This window comes from Ursus maritimus (assembly GCF_017311325.1).
Source record: "Ursus maritimus isolate PB19 chromosome X unlocalized genomic scaffold, ASM1731132v1 scaffold_X1, whole genome shotgun sequence".
Lineage (NCBI taxonomy): Eukaryota > Metazoa > Chordata > Mammalia > Carnivora > Ursidae > Ursus > Ursus maritimus.
The window spans coordinates 37,815,322-37,835,594 of NW_024423319.1; the positions used below are offsets into that span (position 1 = coordinate 37,815,322).

General features: G+C 44.3%; 1 protein-coding gene across 8 annotated transcripts in view; it reads left to right on the forward strand.

The window, feature by feature from the left end:
• Positions 1-10,108: 10,108 nt before the first annotated feature.
• Positions 10,109-20,273, forward strand: part of CHRDL1 (chordin like 1) — a 134,067-nt gene continuing 123,902 nt past the window's right edge. For 4 of the 8 annotated variants that reach the window (XM_040629073.1, XM_040629094.1, XM_040629081.1 and 1 more), the window contains exons 1-2: positions 10,114-10,214; positions 14,135-14,286. In XM_040629073.1, the coding sequence (XP_040485007.1) occupies positions 14,190-14,286 (97 nt within the window). In that variant the 5' untranslated portion in view covers positions 10,114-10,214; positions 14,135-14,189. Of the gene's footprint in view, positions 10,215-14,134; positions 14,287-20,273 lie in introns of all 8 variants that reach the window. The other 4 variants (XR_005834594.1, XM_040629112.1, XR_005834593.1 and 1 more) reach the window with 3 other exon arrangements.

Genomic DNA, 20,273 nt, shown 5'->3' on the forward strand with positions numbered 1-20,273 from the left:
GCTTTTATGACTGAGAGGTTACTGGGGAAATTCAAAAACAGAGAGAGGAGGGGGTCCTTAATGAGAACAGACATTTGGGGCTGCCCGCGTAAATTAGCTGCTATGGAGAAGTAACCCCAACTACCTCGTCTTTCCGGCTTCCAGAGGCTCAGCGATGTTTCTGGCACTTGAGTTCTAGAACTCGAGTTCCCTGCAGCCAGAGAAACCCAGGTTGGGAGGGGCCAGTAGGCTGAGTGAATAGGCACCTGGAATATGATCTGACAAGGACTGCTTGAATTTGAAGGACTCGGAGAGATCAGAGAGGTCCACTCTTGCATTTTACAGATGGGAAAACTGAGGCCCACAGGAGGCAAGAGACTGGGATACAAGCTCTCCGAGGCAGAGACAGGACTAGAGCCAAGAGTCCTAGTTCTCAGTTCAAGGATCAGGCCGGGTTCTGCTGCTCCTCCTCTCTGTCAAGAACATCACATTTTCTCCAATATGAAAAGGAGAAAAAAAGACGTGGACACTTGGTCAGAGGGCCAACGTGCGAGTGGCTGTTTAGATTCTCAGATTGTCTTGGCAAAACTCTCTGGACGTGCAGATTCCTTGCTAGGTTTTAGAATCATCTAAACACAGAGAAAACTGGAGATGAGTGTTCAACTCTGTCTACATGATGCCTAAACAGACAGTTGATTCAGTCAAAAAATATTATTCATGTTGCTGGTTTGGCAAACACAATCAGTTGGTGGACTGAATCTTTTACTTTTTAACTCCTTGAGAGGCAGGATGGGGTAGAAGAAAAAGCCCTAGCCTGGCTGTCAGAAAACCTGGTTTCCAGACCCAATGGAGTCACTTATGCACCGACCCATCCCCACCTCCCTGAGCCCCGGGCCTCAGTTTCTCCCTTTGTAAATTAATTAGATTTGGACTAAGTTGTCTCTAAGATGCCTTAGAATTTTCATCTTCGAGGGTACTATTGTATACATATTCAGTCATTTTCCAGTATGGGATGGGAGAAGATGACGTCCCTGCTTGTGGTCTTTGCCATCCTTGCACGTGCATGAGGTTAGCAGCCCTGCATGTCTAGTGTGAGGAGACCTTTCTGGATGTAATTTCCAGCCTATTTCCATTTCACTCCCAATGTGGCTTCTAAACAGGCAGCTCACTGCTCTCCCTGGTCCCCTCCCTTTGGCTCCTTCCCCTAAAGAGAAAAGGAGTCCAGTATTCAGTCGACAGGAAGGACTCAGCAGTCCTGTCAAGAGGGCCTGTACTTTGTCATTTGACCTCGTCAGGCTAGTGCCAACCCTTCATCAGCCCACACCTCCCTCTCAGATCACCCATGCCCAAACACTGCATAATTGGCCTGTGGGATTTTTAAAAAAGAAGTAGGGAACAAGGAAGTAGTGTTGACTTAATGATGGGTTCCATGTCAGGTGTTGAATCCGACTCTTTCTGGTTGATTTCTGACTCTTAGCCTGTGAACAAGAGCTCCTGGCTTCTTCCCCTGACCATCCCATTTACTCGCTGAAGCTTTTCTGAGCGGATTCAAGCCAGTGGTGTTCTGGCGCCAGCTCTCACCAGCTTGTGAGACGCAATTGGGCACATCTCTCACTGACTCCACACTAAGTGACAATCCATCAGTAGTTTCAGATCGGCCATGTTGGGGATATTTACATAACAGAAATTGGAAATTGCTACAAATCAGGATTATTTTTTCTCCTCAGGGAGCCAGTTATTACACAGTTATCATTGTACAGTGTGGTTCAAACCCAAATGCCTCTAGGGACTAGAAAGTTCATCTGAGTGAATAGGACAGTCCTTCCTGTACCAACGGTAACATAGTCAGGAGCGATGGGGACAGTGACAACTGGTGAGCACATATGCTGTGTAAGAGCAGCAGCCAATACTCTTCTTCCAGCCTATGTTACCGGGCGGAGAGGTCCGCCTCCCGTTGCCAGCAATTCCAATTTTTCAAGAGGAACCATAAATCAAGGTTTTTGTGTGACATCTCCGAATAATGAAAATTAAAGATCGTTTGGAACCAATTCAAATTTTGAAAAAAAAAAATCTTTCTTCAAAACAGGCAAAACCTGCGGGCTGGCTCTCCTCGACCTTGGGGTCAGCAATTTGTCATCGTGGCTCTCTGGACCCTCCATTTCCTACTCTTATTGCCTGAGTTGGAGCTCTGATGCTAAGTGGCCAGTATCCCATCCGAATGAAAAGCAAACTTGTGTTCCTCGTGAACTGAAAGAACAAGGGAATTTTGGATCTGAGACTATCCAGGTGGCTTCTTGTGATTCCATTCTGACTCGTGTCTTGTTTTCTAGTCCATGTGCCATGAAGCTGGAGAAGAGGTTGTCAGGCCCAAATGTGCATCTAACGTTTTACGATATTTTCCCGGCACATTTTATAACAATACCCGGTGTTCGTGCACCTGTGTGTGAGTAGAGCATGTCTTCCATTTTGGCATCAGCCTCTTTACTGTTCCACTGGAAGGCATGTTGGCACTCTACTCCCCAACTCACTCCCTGCCTAGAATAGGGTGGGAAATTGGGCTAATTATTGGTTTTCTCTTCCTGTTTTTATCCCCACTCTCTTCTAAAGACAGGCAAACTGAAGCTTGAATAGCTAATAAAAGACTTTACTGAATGGGGAATAACGCTCACATTTGGACTCAGTGGATGGGGGCAGGGAGGGAAGAGTGAGGATGGAAAGAACGAATGAGCCCCTACTGTATGTCAGGCATCATGTCAGGCACTGAATCTCCATGGCAGTGTTCTTGTCCTCCCCTTTTTCCATATAAGGAAGCAGACTCTGTAAAGGTATATGACTTGGGATTCAAATTCAGGTAGGCTTGATACTAAAGCTTTATTTCTTTTGAGTGCATCGGGCCACATTCCCGAGGAGAACTAGACGCTGTGGTCAAGACAATGAGATAATCACTTCTGTTTGTTCTCCTGAAACAATACTAGTGGATAGCTCTGCTACCTCGCTTTAGAATAAAGACAGATACCCTGGGATGTTCCTGGTGGGTTCTAGGGAGCTGTGGGAACCTGGGGGTGGGGGTCCTACAGTAAGCTATCTCAGCCAAGGCAGTCTAAAGCAATTAAAGGTTCCATTTCAATAGAGCTTCCAGAAGGGCAGTTTCTATCCCACCATGTTGCATTTTTCCATGCACAATGTAACACTTGGACATATTATATCTCCAGTTCGTTTTAATGACATCCCTGGTTAACAAGGTTTACACACCTTTGTAAGACTACTCAAAAATGCAGTTAAATGATGTGAAACAAATCTTCGATCAGAAGTGGGTGTATGTTATGCTCTGTCCCTTTGATTCATTCATGGTAATTGTGGGCACCCTACAGTTTTGGATGAAGAAACGCACCCCCGTTCATTTTTTGGATATTTACTATAATCCTGCACACTATGATGAGCTTGCCTTGGTAAAATAAATATGTTCCATGAAGTTTTCTATAAGCCAAATCTTGCCTTTTTGAGGGCCTTTATGGTAAATCTGGAAATGAGCTCCTTGGAAGTGTTTCATTTAAAATACTTCCACAGGGGCGCCTGGGTGGCACAGCGGTTAAGCGTCTGCCTTTGGCTCAGGGCGTGATCCCAGCGATCTGGGATCGAGCCCCACATCAGGCTCTTCTGCTATGAGCCTGCTTCTTCCTCTCCCACTCCCCCTGCTTGTGTTCCCTCTCTCGCTGGCTGTCTCTATCTCTGTTGAATAAATAAATAAAATAAAATCTTTAAAAAAAAATAAAATAAAATACTTCCACAAATATCTTAAAATCACTCAAAAGGAAAATCATTTCTATAAAAAACAGTGTCAGATAGAATACAAAGCACAAATAAAAAAATACCTTAGGTTCTCTTTGTGGGATACAAGCATAAATGGAAAATGACAGCTTAATTATAAAGTACACTGAACAACAACAAAACATAACTGCTTCTATTAACTTGGTTTCTGAGATTCTATAAGCTACTCTCTCTGTTCACTTCTGTGGTTTTCATAAAGTTCTAGGAAGCAGAATTGTTTTTTACTGGTGGTATCAATCAGGATTGGCCAGGTTATGCTGCAAAAATAAACAACCTTCAAATTCCAGAAGCTTANGCTTAATTCACAAAATTCCATTTTTTAAAAAGATTTTTATTTATTTATTCATGAGAGGCAGAGGCAGAGGGAGAAGCGGGCTCCCCATGGAGCAGGGAGCCTGATGCAAGACTCGATCCCAGGACCCTGGGATCACAACCTGAGCCAAAGGCAGACGCCTAACCAACTCAGCCACCCAGAGGCCCAATACAAAATTCCATTTATTACTTACTTCAGATGTCCAAAATGAGTCTGTTGCAGGCTGCATTCATCTTAGTCATTCAGAAACCCAGGCTTCATTTGAATACACTAATTCAGGATTCCTGTGGTGGTGGGAAGGGAATGGGGTACATCATGCAGTGGCTCTTGAAGTTTCCACACCCGGAAGTGACACATCACTTTTGCTAAGATTTCAATGGCCAAAGCAAATCAGATGGCCACGCTCAACCCTCAATAAGCAAGGGAGGTAAAGTTCGACCATGAACCTGAAAGGAGGAGAGCTGGAAATAGCAGATAAACCACACCAATGACAACCAATTCTGTATTCTAGCACTTTTTAGAAATGACTAGCAGAAAGAAAATACAATAAAGAGAAAAAATTTAGTAACAAACAAGAACACATGCACGTAATAAAGAGGCTCATATTAAAATAGAGCTTAAGGGCCCTAAAAGGCCTGTAAAGTGATTTGTCAACTTTTAAATATTGAATCAAGTATCTGATTAATACAAACTCTAGGTCAGTCTGATTTTCCGTGTAAAGAAGCAAACCTATACCATAATATATTCCTCATCTTATGGGTCCTGCCATTGTTTGGAAAGGTAATCAAATAACCTGAGCTTTCCAAGTTTGAATGGGACAAGAAACATTTAAAAGGCTAACATTTGTACTATCAGAACAGTGTTCAGTATTCATCATTCTGAATACCTCTACTTTCACATTCATTTCTGCCATTTGTGACAACACGGATGGACCTTGAGGGCATTCTGTTAAGTGAAATAAGTCAGAGAGAGAAAGACAAATATTGTATGATCTCACTTCTATGTGGAATGTAAAAAAAAAAAAAAAAGCCAAACTCAGAAACAGAGTAGAATGGTGGTTGCCAGGGACTGAAGGGTGTGGGAAATGGGGAGATGTTGGTTAAAGGGTACAAACTTCCAGTTATAAGATGAACAAGTTCTGGGGGTGTATTGTACAGCATGGTGACTCTAGTTAATAATATTGTATGATATACTTGAAAATTGCTAAGAGAGCTCTTAAATGTTCTTACCACATACAAAAAAATGTAATTATGTGAGCTGATGGATATGTTAACTAATCTTATTATGATAATCATTTCACAATATATAAAAATAACCAATTCTCATGTTGCCCACCTTAAGCTTGTACCATGTTATATGTCAATTATATCTCAATAAAGCTGGAAAAAATTAAAATGAGTATGAGTTCTACAATACATGGTATTGTGACACATGGCAGTCAATTGCATGAACATACACTAGCAACAAACACTGGAAACCGAAATCAAAAAACACAATAACATTATGTTGTACACCTGAAAATAATGTGACATTGTGTGTCAAGTATACTTCAATCAATAAATTTTTAAAAACCACAATTACATTTACAATTGCTCCAAAGAAAATAAAATATGTAGGTATGAACTGAACAAAACACCTGTAGGATCTATATGCCGGAAACTACAAAGCATGATGAATGAAATCAAAGAAGACTTAAGAAATAAAGAGACATACTGTGTTCATGGATTGGAAAGATGGAATACATGAAAGTCACCAATTCTCCCCTAATTCATCTATAAGTATAATGCAATTTTGATCCAAATATGAGCATGTTTTTTATAGACATAGATAAGCTTATTCTAAAATTATACAGGAAGGTACAGGACCAGAATAGCTAACAAAATCTTCAAAAAGAAGAGTAAAGTGGGAGGAACCACTCTACTTGGTATTAAAGCCTCTGTGTGACTACAGTAATTAAGACCATGTGTTGTTGGTGGAGCACAGACACATAGATCAATGGAACAGAATAGAGAAACCAGAAATAGAGCCACACCAGTATGCCAAACTGATGTTTGACTAAGATGTAAAAGCAATTCGATGGCAGGAAGATATTTTTTCAATAAATCATGCTGGAGCAATTGCTATCCATAGGCAAAAAAAGTGAAACTTGATCTAAGTCTCACACCTGTGTAAAAATTAACACAAAATGGATCATAGATTTAAATATAAAACTTAAGGGGCACCTGGCTGGCTCAGGCTGAAGAGCATGTGCCTCTTGATCTGGGGGTCGTGGGTTCGAGCCCCACATTGAGTGTAGAGACGAAAGGAATAAACTTTTTTAAAAAATGTAAAACTTAAAACTGTAACACTTTTAGAAGAAAAATATAGGAGAAAATGTTTGAGATCTAGGGCTGGACAAGGAGTTCTTAGACTTAACATCAAAACACGACTCATAAAAAGAAAAATTAATAAATTGAACCTCATCAAAATTAAAAGCTTCTGTTCTATGAAAGCCCACGGGAAGAGGATGAGAAGAGAAACTGCAGACTGGGAGAAAATATTTTCAAATCACGTCCACAACAAAGGACTAGTATCTAGAATATATAATGAACTCTCAAAATTCAACTGTGAGAGAACATTCCAATGAAAAAAATGTGGAAAATCCAATGAAAAGACAGTTCCCTGAAGAGGATACATAGATGTCAAATAAATACATGAAAAGATAGGCGATACCATTAGATATTAGGACAATGTAAAATACAACCACAATGAGATATTTCTATACATCTATCCAAATGGCTAAAATTAAAAAATAATGGCAACAGTAGATGTTGACAAGAATGCAGAGAAACTGGATTTCCCATGCATTGCTGGTGAGAGTATCAATAGTATGGCTACTCTGAAAAGCATTTGGCAGTCCTTACAAAACTAAAAATGCACTCACCATACAACCCAGGAACGGCACTGTTGGGCCTTTATCCCTGGGAAATGAAAAGTTACGTTCATGTAAAATCTGGAGACATGTTCACAGCAGCTTGGTTTGTAACAGCTCCAATCTGGAATCAACCCAGATGCCTCGCAGTCGATGAATGGTTGAGCAGGCTGTGATACGTCCATACCACGGAATATTAATCAGCCATAAAAAGGGAAGGAATTATTAACACATGCCACAACTTGGACGGGTGTCCAGGGAATTATGATGAGTTAAAAAGAAGCCAGTCTCAGAAGGTTACATACTGCATGATTCCGTGTAGTACTCCTAAATGACAAGATTACAGAGATGGAAAACAGTTAGGGGTTGCCAGGGAGTAGGAAGACAGGGAGAGAAGCTAGAGGGACTATAAAAGAGGAACACTGGGAATCTTTGTGGTGCTGGCATCGTTCAGTATTCTGACTGTGGTGGTGGCCACATGAACCAACACGTGATAAAATTTCACAGAACTATACACGCAGGCAAATGGGTGCGGGTAAAACTGATAAAATGGGAAGAAGGTGGATGGATTGTATCAATATTGTACTACAGCTATGAGTGATGTTACCATTGAGGGGTGAAGGGTATTTGGGATTCCTCTGAATTATTTTGTTACAATTATAAATCTACCATTATCTCCAAGTAAAAAAGTTTTAAGTAGGGAGTATGACATGGTCTGTGCTCTAATCCCCATTTAATAGGAAAAAATAAGGCATGGAAATAATCCTTGGTTTAGTTTAAATATAAGGCCTAGTAGGAAGTGGAGGTTTGGACTCACCCAAATTGGAGTTCCCAATTCAGAAATCAAGACCAACTAATACAAGGACCACCAGCATTTACACAAATGAAGAATCTTTCAGAAAATTCCGGCAGCTCCCTCATATAGTTGCCAAGTGCATAAAAGATCCTGAGCAAAAACTGCTCAATTGAAAAGAACCATTTGATCACAATAAATTGTTTTAAGCTTTTTTAAAAAAAAATTATTTTAAGCTTTTAAGCCACTAGGTTTTGGGATGGTTTATTATGTGGTAATCAGAATATTACATCAAGCACCGGGAGTGAGGGGTTGTAGCCAAATAGATGAGTTGTAAATTTCAGTGAGTTTACTGATTTTCAATGCTAGGATCCATGTTTGTCCCAGGTTGTTGTTCCTGAAACCCATTTTCCTGAATACATACTCTCTAGGCATGTTGGCAGTGATGATGGGGGTTAGGGAATGCAGACACAAAGGAAATTGAACAACCGGTCCTTGCCTTGAAGAACTCACAGTCTTGTGAGACAAAACATCAGCACATTAAATGGCATGAGAACAGTTATAAGGCAACAAATCAGCAAGTTCAAACTAATACACTACAGCACAAATTGAATGCATGTGGCAATGTATGGCTACCCAAACAGCGGGATGGAGCTAGACATTTTGGACCCTGAAGGCAACACTTTAGAAAGGGCCCCTTTTCCTTTGTTAACAGTGAAATAAACATCTCCAGCAATGCAAGGGCTAGTTGGATGATATTAACACTTCTGAAGAAAGAAAAAGGAGGTAATTTCCAGGGACAGTTATTCTTGTTTTACTTTTCCTTTGTTCTGTGTTCATGATACATGATTTTGGGGGCAAGCTACAATTTCCCTAAGCAACCATTTCCTCATCTCTAGGCTGGAGGTAACAATCAGAGAGTAGCGGGTTGAAAGTTAGGAAACCTGACCCCGAATCTCAAATCTGTCATTTACTAGCAGCATGACCTTGGATACATCACCTCCCTCCACCCCATCCATTTCCTCTTCTATGACATGAAGATGTTGAGTTCCATGGTCCAGAAGATCCATACCAACTCTGACACTTGAGGCCACAGACAGTTCACAGTTGGTCGTAAGGGGTTAAAAAGTAATGGTGATGTATAAGAAAGTACTCTGTAAGCCATGAAGATATATAGATGTTAGAAATATCAATATGATCCAGTTCCATGTAAGAAAAAAAAAAGCCCTGTAGCTCTCCTCCAAATTTAGGGGCTTAAAATATAAATGGGTACTGTCTTTCAAGGCAGCACTTCGGGGCCCTTAGAGGATTCTGAGAGTTCTTTTAACTACTGCTCATCAAATAAACACACCTTTGCACTAGTCTGTCTCAGGCTCACCAAGGCATCCGCAGTGCTATTGTGAGGCTGGGTTCTTGGCCCAACTCAGAATCCTAGGGACTGCTAGAACAGTGGTGGGCCACTCCAAGTTTATTCAAGACTCTTAACAGTTAGTAAGGGCCCTTTGCATGGGGCACGGGGGCCCTCTTTGTGGGAGAAAGCAGATTTCTAAATCGTCCCCTCTTCCTCCACACAGACACCCATCTCCACCCTGCCTTTAAGGACACCAACACTTTGCCACTTTTCTAGCCGCGGTGTGGATTTGGGAAATGCCCCGAAATGATAAGTAGCTTTCTGGGGCGTAATTTGCAAGGCCAGCTACTCCTGCGTCCCGCGCACCAGCTCAGGACCGAACCAGGTGCACCCAGAGGGGCCCTGTGCCGAAGGAGAGGGGTTGCGTGCTTCCAGACAGGGAGGTAGGAGGGTAGCCGGGGTCTCCAGGGTCCGCGCGAGTGGTGGGGAGCTCCTAGGTGCATTCCAGCGCGGAGCAGGAGGAGGGGCCGGAGGAGAGGTGCGGTCCCTTTAAGACCCCAACGCTGGCTTAGCCAGAGGAGGGGGGTGCAGTGGGGGCGCTGCGTGATGGGAAAGTCGCCGGCTGAGCCTCACACTTTCTCCCGATTTCTTAACTTTCGGGGCCGCGGAGCAGGAGTAAAGCCGCTGTGCCGGGACGGAGAGCGGGGTGCGGGCTTGTGGCGGCTGCGTGCCCGCGGACTTCCCGCCTCCGCCGGGCGGCCGGCCTCTCGCGCCAAGTGGGGAGCGGGCGGCGGGCGGGCAGGTGGCCCCGGGCCGCCGCGCCCGCGCCTTGGCTCTGCCCCCAGGAGCCGAGCGAGCCGCTGCTCCCTCGTGGTGTGAGGGCGGTGATGTTTTTCCTCCCACCCACTTTTGAGTGCCCCCTCCCCCCTCGCGCGCACTCTAGCTCTCGCCACAACCTGCGAGCCCCAGACCTCAGAGGAGCGCCCCGGGGAGCTCGGAGCGCGTGCACGCGTGGAAGACGGAGCAGGCCAGTGGCCAGGTCAGTGAGCAGTGCCCGATGCCCGCTCCCCCTACCTTCCTTTCCAGCCTTTGCACAGGTGGGGTGTCTTCTGTTGGCCCGAGCCGCCCCTGGACGGTCCTCTGGGGTGCCCCGAACTCCCCCGACCTGCCACCCCAACTCGCTCTCGGCTCCAGCGGCTAGCGGCCCGGGCTGGAGGTGGGCTCCCAGGCGCCAGACCCAGGCAGGTTAGGGACTCTGGATTCGAACTCACCACTTGCCACTCCCCGCCGGGCCGGCTTATCTCCAGGCTCTGGCGCCTGGGGGAGGTCACTTGGCTAGCCACCTAAAGGCTTCTGCAGTTCTCTTCGTTACTGCCTGCGTCCTGAGCCTTTTTTTCTCGCTTGCTGAAGTGCCCTGACCAGCGGGTGATTAATACGTGCTAAAGTTAATGAAACAGGGCGGACGGGCGGGCGAGAGGCTCCTCTATCCTCTGGACATCTGTCTCATTTTACGGCCCAGACCACTGGGGTCAGAGCTTGAGACGCTAGGCTCAGGAAGCAGCGCAGTGCTGCCAGAGCTTGGGGCCTGGAAAGCCTGCCTTCCAGACCCTCCCTGCGGCCGGCCCTGCCACTAACTCCCTGAGAATGGGCAGTTGAGTTCTCTGGGCTCCAGGGTGCCCATTTTGAAGGTGGAGCTGTTGTGGGGAATAACATGAAATGATGGATAGCAAGGTGTTTTGCAAGCCGAATGCAAGGCATTGTTTTCAATCATGAGCAGCAGTGAAGGCATTGACCCTGACGAGAGATACCCTGGGCTAGAACTGCCATTTTTTTGGGGGGGGGGGTCACCCACCACCAGTGAACGGAGCTTTTCTTGTTGGGTGGTAGAGTGGGGAGAGGATCTCAGCAGATGGACGCGGGCCTGAGACCCCAGTGTCTTCTTGAGGTTTGTCCCAAAGAGAATCACTACCCCGGGGGGCTGTCCCACAGAAGAGGGTGAATGTGAGTTTGCAAGGTCAGTCAAGCCTCTCGGGAGGATTAAAGAGACACCGTGGGCGGTGAAGAACTGGCTGATGCGCTCATCCCTTAGCCTGCCTTTGGGAATGCCTCTTTGGTTCTCTTCTACCCAGGAGACCTCTTCTGAGAAGGTCCGGACTTCTGACACTTGATGGCCCAGATGGCCTTGCGGTTCCAGCGGGGCAAGGAGCCTTGGGTCCCTTTGCTTGATGCAGATGAACTCTGTGAATGCTTGTTTCACGGAGGCACCTTAATGGATACACTTCTTTAGGTTCTGACATGTTTCTTGTACTCTTGTAAAGCCCCCCCCCCAGTGGTAGTTGCAGGATTTTGTGTTCTTACTTGCTTTCTTGTGGGGGGGGCCTGGATCCCCCAAAACAGGTCTGTGGCTAAGCTTCTAAGTAACCTGTAAGATCAGTGCAAGTTCAATGGCACAACAGCCCAAGTGAAGCAGAGAGTTAATGCAGAAATAACTCCAGTTAACTGGGTCAAAGTATAATTTGAAAAATTAAGGACAGTTTGGCTCTTTGCAAGTATAAGAGTCGGCATGTTTGCTGAGCAATGCTTGCTTAGGGTTATTGCTGCAGTCCCAACAAATGTCTTGAAACCCCCTCCCTCCCCCAAAAGAAAAGGTTAAAGGGATCAGGCGACATTGAATAGGGAGGAATCCTGGGGAGGGAATTCTTCTGTTTCTATTTCTTCACAGAATACAGAGACAGGACTTCAGATCCTGTAAATCAAAAGTGAATATTTATAAAGCGATTCATTTTCTGATGTTCTCCATCACAGCCTGGGAGGCCACCCAGATGACAGGAACGCCAAAAGAGATTAATTGCTCTCTCGTCACCAACTTTTCTATTTGCTCATAACATTAGTTGGGACCCAAGAAAAGCAAAAAAATTCGGAGAGCCGTTTTCTTGCCAGCTTGAGTTATGAAGCAATGCTACTGTTCACCGAATCGCCCAACCATTGTACAAGAAAAACAACCCTGTTGGTTCTTGCATGGGGAGACCTGAAAACTGTGGTTTCAAAAATACCCCCTGAGATCCGTATGTGATTGTGATAAATTGGATTTCAGCAGTTAGAAAATCTTTCTCATTCGAAGGCTCGGGGGATAAGCTTATTAAAGTAGTCTCAGAAAGAACGTCGCTGGGGTGGGAAGCTGTGTTAAACTGTTCATGGAAACGATTTGCTTCAAGGGGACCTGGTAGCTCTCAGAGGACAGAGACGTGCTGAGTGATTGAAGCTGGACCACAAGTTCACAGAGGGGACCAAGACGTCAGAGCCGAGGTCTTTGGGAGGCTAGGGACATGTCCTATGAGAATTTGGCCCTTGTTTAAGGGGCAGGAAGGGGCACCTGGGTGGCTCAGTAGGTTAAGTGTCTGCCTTTGGCTCGGGTCATGATCCCGATCCTGGGGTCCTGGGATCGAGCCCCTACTTCTCCCTCTCTCCTTGCTCCAACCTTCTGCTCATGCTCTCTCTCTGTCAAATAAATAAATAAAATCTTTTTTTTTTTTAAGTAAGGAGCAGGAAGGAGGTAGAGAAGGCAGATAGGTGCTGCAAATTGTGGCACAATTAGTCTGTATGTTCTTCTTCGGTTACATAGCCATAATTTCAAACAACGGCTTTCAAATGATCCAGACGTTTGTAGCATCTGAAGTAGGAGCTGTGGCATCCACATCCTGGCCCAAAGACAGTTCAGTTCTCCAGAATGATCATCTTGGTTTTCTGCCAGCTCTTTATACTCAATATTTAAGTTGGCCCCTCGGAAAAGGTCAAGGTGCTCAGTTCCCGTCTGGGGTTAACCCGGGATTAAAGTGCGGTGTTTTTTTGAATATTTAAATATTTTCACATCTTCCGTTGGAAGGGTTTTGCAGACTCTAAAATCTATGGAAATGACCCGTGACTGGACCTGAGCTATAGCAAACTTTCTGTCCTCTAAGGCTCAAAAGGTTAAAGATTTCCACCCCTTAGACTAGAAATGCAAGTCTTATACTTTTAAGAATTGTAGTTGCTTTGATGCTCTTCTGCATGGTGGGGAAGTGTGAACACATTGACTATTTAAATTGGCCTAGGGGGCGCCTGGGTGGCACAGTGGTTAAGCGTCTGCCTTCAGCTCAGGGCGTGATCCCAGCGTTCTGGGATCGAGTCCCACATCAGGCTCCTCCATTATGAGCCTGCTTCTTCCTCTCCCACTCCCCCTGCTTGTGTTCCCTCTCTCGCTGGCTGTCTCTATCTCTGTCAAATAAATAAATAATAATAATAAAAAATCTTTAAATTGGCCTAATGTCCCTGAAAAATAGCCCACTAGAAATCTCCATTTCGCAGTGGACTTCATATGAGAGCAATATGTCTGAACCGTTAAGGTGTTTAATTGAATCCATTTGTTAATTACATCCATCTTTTCCAATGTAAGTAACCAAACCGCAGATCTTTATAGATCTCCTAGAAGACGCAGGAGAAACATTGACCAATTTATACCTCGTCCCTGAAGGATTAATGATAGCAGTAGTCTTGAAGCTAAGATGGTTAATTTGCATTTCAGAAATTGTTTGGGTCCCATGCCTATTATTTTTCTCTTGGTTGCCAGAGAAGCCGTTTTGCAAACCCATTTCCCTTTTCTCCTAAAGAAAATCTCTTGAGAAATCAACTCTAATTCTGTTAGAAAGGATGATTTCAAAATTTATTTTTATTTTCCTATGACTTGCCTGTAAGGATTTTAGGCTTAGTATTGGATAGGAATGCATGCTCATCTGCTTGAAATTCCCCCCACAGTCTTTGCAAGACAGGAGAGGCAAGTGCTCTTTCTTACACAGGAAAACAGTGCTTACGCTTACATAAATTCTCCAGCACTTTTTTCCCCCTGACAAGTGAAAAGCGTAAGCATCGTTGATCTCCATCAGTTTCAGACGATCGAAGTCTTTTTTTCTGCTTTCTTCCCAGCAGCTTGAATACACCGGGCCCTGAAAGTTTTGAGTGGCCTTTTGCAGTGGCCAGGATGAGAAAGAAGTGGAAAATGGGAGGTGTGAAATACATCTTCTCCTTGTTGCTGTTCTTTCTTTTCCTAGAAGGAAGCAAAACGGAGCAAGTAAAACGTAAGTGTCTTGAGTTTAAAAAACAAGATGCTTTCTTGTAATTTCTTTGAAAATGTGGTTATAATCTGTAGGGATTGTGATTTAGCCCAAATGTGGCCATACCATTATTCTAAGAGAAGAAAGTGATTGTTACTGGTTTATGCATGAGTTGATAAAAGAATGAGAGCTTTGAATCGGGCCAACTAAATTTGGGGCTGTTTTTCTGATTATCATATAGTTTTCATCTCCTAGAACACATGACACATTAGCCTGTTTTCCTTTTCCTGTTCTAAACTGTACAAATCTCATTCCATTTTACGTAACTCTAGAAATATCTGACAGAAGAGCTGGATTTTTTCCCAAATTTCAGACTCTTCAACAAAGGTTTTCAGTTTATGAAAAAGAATAACACAGAAAAGAAAAAAAAAAGAAAAAATAAGGCAGGCTCTCCCTCTTCCCTTATGCCGCAAAACGAAGAAGGAAAAAAAAAAAACCTTCACATGAACTGGATTCAGATGAAAAATCCTTTGAGGAAATTGAGATTCCAGGGACCGTGAGCAAATTGGATGCCGTTTATTGAAAGAACGTCCCCGCAAAGCCAGGGAATATTTCTAGAAAGTCAGCGATCCGTGTGATGGGCTAACACATTGGAGAAAGCCGAGTGGCAGGAAGAGGGTATAATTAACCCTCCTGACCGCCACGTTTGGGAGATTTACGCATAACCGTTGACATCGCTGCTCTTGTCAGGAGCTTTCTGCTGAAAGTACGAGCCTCACCTTCTTGGGGCCACTTGCAGCCCTCTCTGGGGCGGACACTTGCTCTAAATTGGAAGGGAAAGCCACCGCTCTGGTTCCCCTCTTTGGCTGCATCAAAAGAAACACAACATGGAGCTGGGCCAAGAGGGGCATTCTCTGCTCCACTGAACTTATTCATGAGAAGGAACTGTGAAAATCTTCTTGGTAGGAGCTGCGGCGGCATCTGAAGCCCATCACTGAAACATTTATCTCCTTTATCAGCGGAAGTTGACTGTAGGCAGCATGAGGCTTGCTGACAGGGAGGACGGTGCCAAATCCATTCCTCCATGGTGTGTGTTTCTGTCCCACTATGCTTTTTCTGAGGCTCTCCATTTTCTTCCCGGGAGAAGGGGTGCTTTTGATTAGGCTTCTGAGCATGAGTGACCTGTGATGACGTCTAGCGTGATGCGGACATGAGAGGAAGCTTAGCAGGGCCCAGTTATCATTAAACTCTGCATCAGTCTCTCTCTCTCTCTCCTGTTTCCCTCATATATGACCTCCTTCTCCTGTCAGAAAGCTCTCCTTTAAGTGGCCGTGATAGAAAAGTTCTCCATCCCTCCTCAGCTCTGCTTACAACCCAGCTGGGCCTAAGATCCTTGCTCTCTTAGGGAGAAACTTCCCTTACGACCCTCTTACTGATGGCTTGATAGGGGAAGCTTGCAACTCCTGGAAGACCATCTCTTCTGGGAAGTCTTCCATACGTATGAAGACTTGAGGAATACTGTCCCTGCAACCTCGAGCTTGATTGACAAACCAAAGAAAAGTAGGACTTCAAAAATATTCACAGGCCCCAAACTATCACTTTCTAATGGGTCCTACTGCCTATGAATTTGTCCCAAGCCCTTTTGATATTCGGTTGGTGTCAAAATGATCACATAGTAGATGGCCTAGGGCCCCAGTTCTCTTCTAGTGTTTCAGGTTTATAGTCAGATGATGAGGCTAAGGGCACGGTCGTTCCCTGAATCCTTCCGTGTGGCCACACCCAAGCTAACCGTCTCAGGACCATGTGCTACGTTATCTCCACTAAAGGGGAAATCTCTTAGCGTATGCCCTCTGTGTGTTGCCTTGAAACACTCAGACACACTCAGACACACACACACACAGTGCATGCACGGAGATTTGTACTGCAGCTCTAACAATGAGAAGTCAGAAGCAGTGGAAATGTCAGTCCGTTGGGGAATGGTCAGGTAAACGTTGCATGTAACGTACTATCATGCTACCATTGAAAACATTGCATATCACAAATTTGAGAGCCCCTCGAATTCCTACCTCCTTTTAAAACTTCTTGAATTTTAAAATTAATAATAGTCATCACACAAAACAATCTGAAAGTATCTGGGCTTTATAAAGAATTACGTGTCCCTCAGCTACCAACCCCATTCCCAGAGGTAGCCATTACTAATAGTTTGCTATGTGTTCTTCCGAGCTCTTCTCTCGGTGTCCTAAAAACACACATACATGTTTGTAGGGTTTTTCTCTTTTACGAAGATGGGGTATGATATGTATTTTTTCTGTAACTTTTATTCAGATCTGTGTCTGGGACATCCTTCCATGTCAGAGCCTTGCCATGTGATGGTACCGTATTCTTTCTCATGCCTGTGTAGTTTCCGGTGGTATAAGCGTGCCATGGTTTAATTCACCAGTCGTTAATGTATATATCGAGGCTGCTTCCTGCTTTTGCTCTTATGACTGAGGCATTGATGAACACCTTCGGGCACTTAGGCAAGTATTTGAGAGGAATCATTTGGTCAGAGTGGATGTGCAGTTTTCCTGTTGGTAAGCACTGTCAAATTGTCCTTCAAAATGAGTTGTGTCCATTTATACTTCCACTGTCTATGTATGAGTGTCCTTCTCTAACTCCTTCACTAAAAGTATAATTAACCTTTGTATCTTGGGGCCCGTTTAATAGGGGAAATCATAGTTTGGTTTTGCTGTGGTATTTTCCTATTACTGGTGTATCTCTGCAGTTCGTGTTTAATCCGATTGTGTTTCTTCAGTGACTGGCCTATTTTGCAGTAAGGCTGCTTGTCTTGGTGGTCGGCAAAAACTTACTTATTAACGTTTCATTATTTTGGACCTTGTTAGTGACCTTCTGTATTTAAAATATTATTTTCCCCTCTGCCATTTGCTTGAAATTAAATTTTAAGCTGCATTTGCCCCTAGGGAGGTTTTAAATGTTGGTGTCGTCAGATCTGTTATTTATTTCCTTTATGGCTTCTGAATTTCCTCTTATTCCTGGACAGGTCCTTACCACTCACTCTGTTATGTTTTTTTCTACTGCTTCCATAATTTGGGGTTTTACCCATAGTTCTCTATTCCATCTGAAATTTCTGAAATTTATAGTCATGTATGGTATGCAGTGGGGAGATAATTTTTTCTTTTAGTCTGTAGGTGGTAGGCTCATGACTTCTTTTTGCTCCTCTCTGTGCTTCTGTTTATTCCGGAATTTCCACAATTGACAAGTACGAGTTTAAAACAGGGATAAAAATCTGGGAAAACCCCGGGAAACGTGTAAGTGTAAAGGTAATAAAGCCTCCCATCTCTCCTTGCTGCCTGATGCCATTTTACACAAGGAAGCCAAGGGTTTTGAGCCTTCATGGGTCGGTTTCAGTATAAGCTCCTGCGTCAGTGCAGACTCTGCAGCCTGTTTGCTCTCCTGTCTTGGGCATCAGGGTGGAAGGAGGGGGCATGCCGTTTGGTCAAAGATGCTCACTCGATTGGTGTAGAATCCAAAGAGGTCCGGAGAAAAGGCCGTACTTGCAGTAAGCTTGTCTTCACAAGGAAAGGGAGGGCTGGATGCTGCCACTTGCTAGGAGCTAATTTGCTATTAGTTATGTTGCTCTCCCAGGAGACAAGACAGGTTCTGGAACCCCAGGGAATCCTGATGGCGAGGTGCAATGGATGACAGAGCCACGTGTGGCTTATAGAACAGTCTGTTATTGTCCAGAATCAGCAAGGTTTGAGGTGCGTGAGGGGGATGGTGAGTCTTTCTGTAACTCCATTATGCTCGTTGCTAAAGTTGTAGTCAAAGAGGCCAGGAAGCTCTTTTGAAGTTCAAAGGAGCGTAGCATTCAGCTCATGATAATTCATGCAAATATGGGACAGGCGAACTGAAGGGTTTGCCTCTTCTGGCGGTTCTAACGCGGGTAATGAACGATCCATCAAAGTGGGGGCAAGAAGGGAGCTGTGGGGAGTGTTCAGTTGTGTATTTCCAAAGGGCCAGCCTGGGCCAGGTCGGGCAAAGGTTCTGGGAAGAGGGATTGTCCGTGTATTTCATGGAGTCCGTTCCTGCTGCGTAGGGTGAGTTAGCTGGATCTTCCAGGGGGAAGAGCTTCCAGTGTTCCTATCTGGCTGAAAAAGAACCTACTATGGAGCCTACCCAGAGCTTCTCTCTTGTGAAAACCAACCAGAGAGGCTCGAGTTTTCCTCTTCCAGCTTCTCGCTTGGACATTTGAGGTGATTATTGGACGGTAGAAAGAAGCAAGCAAAAGAGTGGATCTCTTCTCTTAGAGGCTTTTGTAGGTGGAAGTAGATGAAAGGGAGAACACCTTAACTTTGGATACCTTAATGCTTTGCAAAGTACATTCTTCTTCTTTTTTTTTTTTAAAAAAAGATTTTATTTATTTGAGAGAGAGAGAGAGCATGAGTGGGGAGAGGGGCAGAGGCAGAGGGAGAAGCAGACGCCCCACTGAGCAGGGAGCCTGATGCGGGACTCAGTCCCAGGACCCTGAGATCATGACCTGAGCCGAAGCAGACACTTAACCCACTGAGCCACCCAGGCGGCCCCCAAAGTACAGTCTTCATTATTTTTATGTTGGGGGTGCCAGTGGGGTTGGGTGTGGAGGCTCTGGAGTCAGCTGAGATCCAAACCCCAGGTTTTCCAATTCAGTGTTCTGTTCACGACCCCAGTTGGCTTCTAGCAATTCTCTGGGGGAAGCCAGTTCATACTCTTGAATAGAAGCCCATTCCTTTGCTCATGGCAGCCACTTACCACATAAGGGGTGATCCAAGCGAATGAATAAAGAACTTTGTAACCAGAATTCCTAAGAGAGGCAGTATACTTCTGGGGAGTTAAAAGGGACTAGCATGAACATTGTTCAGGAACCTGAAGAAGTTAAGCCAAAGGAAATTTGTGAGGAAGGTTAAAAATATGTGCCTCTATGTCCATGCTTCTTAGATTTCCCTGACTTCTCAGTAGGATTGGAATGTCCTCAGAGTCTAATGGAAAGAGGACTGTGCTTTAAGTCAGGAGACTTGGTTTCTGGTCAGTTCTGTTGCTTGCTGTGTGGTATTGGTTGAGTCATTCATGCTCTCTGAAGGAAGGATTCTCTACTTATAAGCTGAGAATTCTTGCTTTCTGGGAGACAAAGTAAAGGACGCCAGAGTAGGCACCGAGGAGATGGGACAAGGGAAAACGAGGCTCTGGCTTTGGGTCCTTGGAGCACACCTGGACTTTTATCACTGTTCCAAGGTCATTGCAAAGAGCGTTATTCCTTTAAGATTTATAGCCTGCCTGCTTCTAAAAAAGATTAGATACAGCTTTTATATGAAAGAATAGCTGCAAGCTAACATTTTTAAAGATGAAATAAAATAGAGCACCTCCAAGGAAGGCAGGAAGCGCAGATGTTTTTAACACCTGGTTTGGTGCACTCTAGTATTCACGCTCTAAATTTGGCTTGCGCTTCCGAAAAGGTAAAAAGAGGGAGTTCGAGGTGGCTGGCAAGAGAAAATGACAGTTTCATCCACAGAGAGACTCTTACTCCCACCCACTCAGGCAGTATCGATCATGGGATGTCTGAATAAGGCACATTTGGGTAGTACAAGGATACCATCTGTAACCTCGGTTTCAGAGAAGAAAGAAGAATGGCCTTTCTTTATTGACTCTGTAAAGGAAGAGGGCAAGTAGTAAATTATAACTCAAAAAAAGTCTTTCTGTAAGTGCGAGGGCAGTGTGGTCCAGATCCTTTTAACTTCAGATGATCTAGACATAGACTAGATTTGTCAATTATCAGACACCCTAAGCAAGCTTTATATTAACATGATTTTTTTTCTGATTTTAAAATAGATGCTAAAAAGAAATGAAGTCCCCACCAAAAAATAATAAAAAAAATAAAATGATGCTCATTGTTAAACATTCAGAAGATACATAAAAGTGTAAAGAAAACAGGGGCACCTGGGTGGTTCCATCAGTGAAGTGTCTGCCTTCGGCTCAGG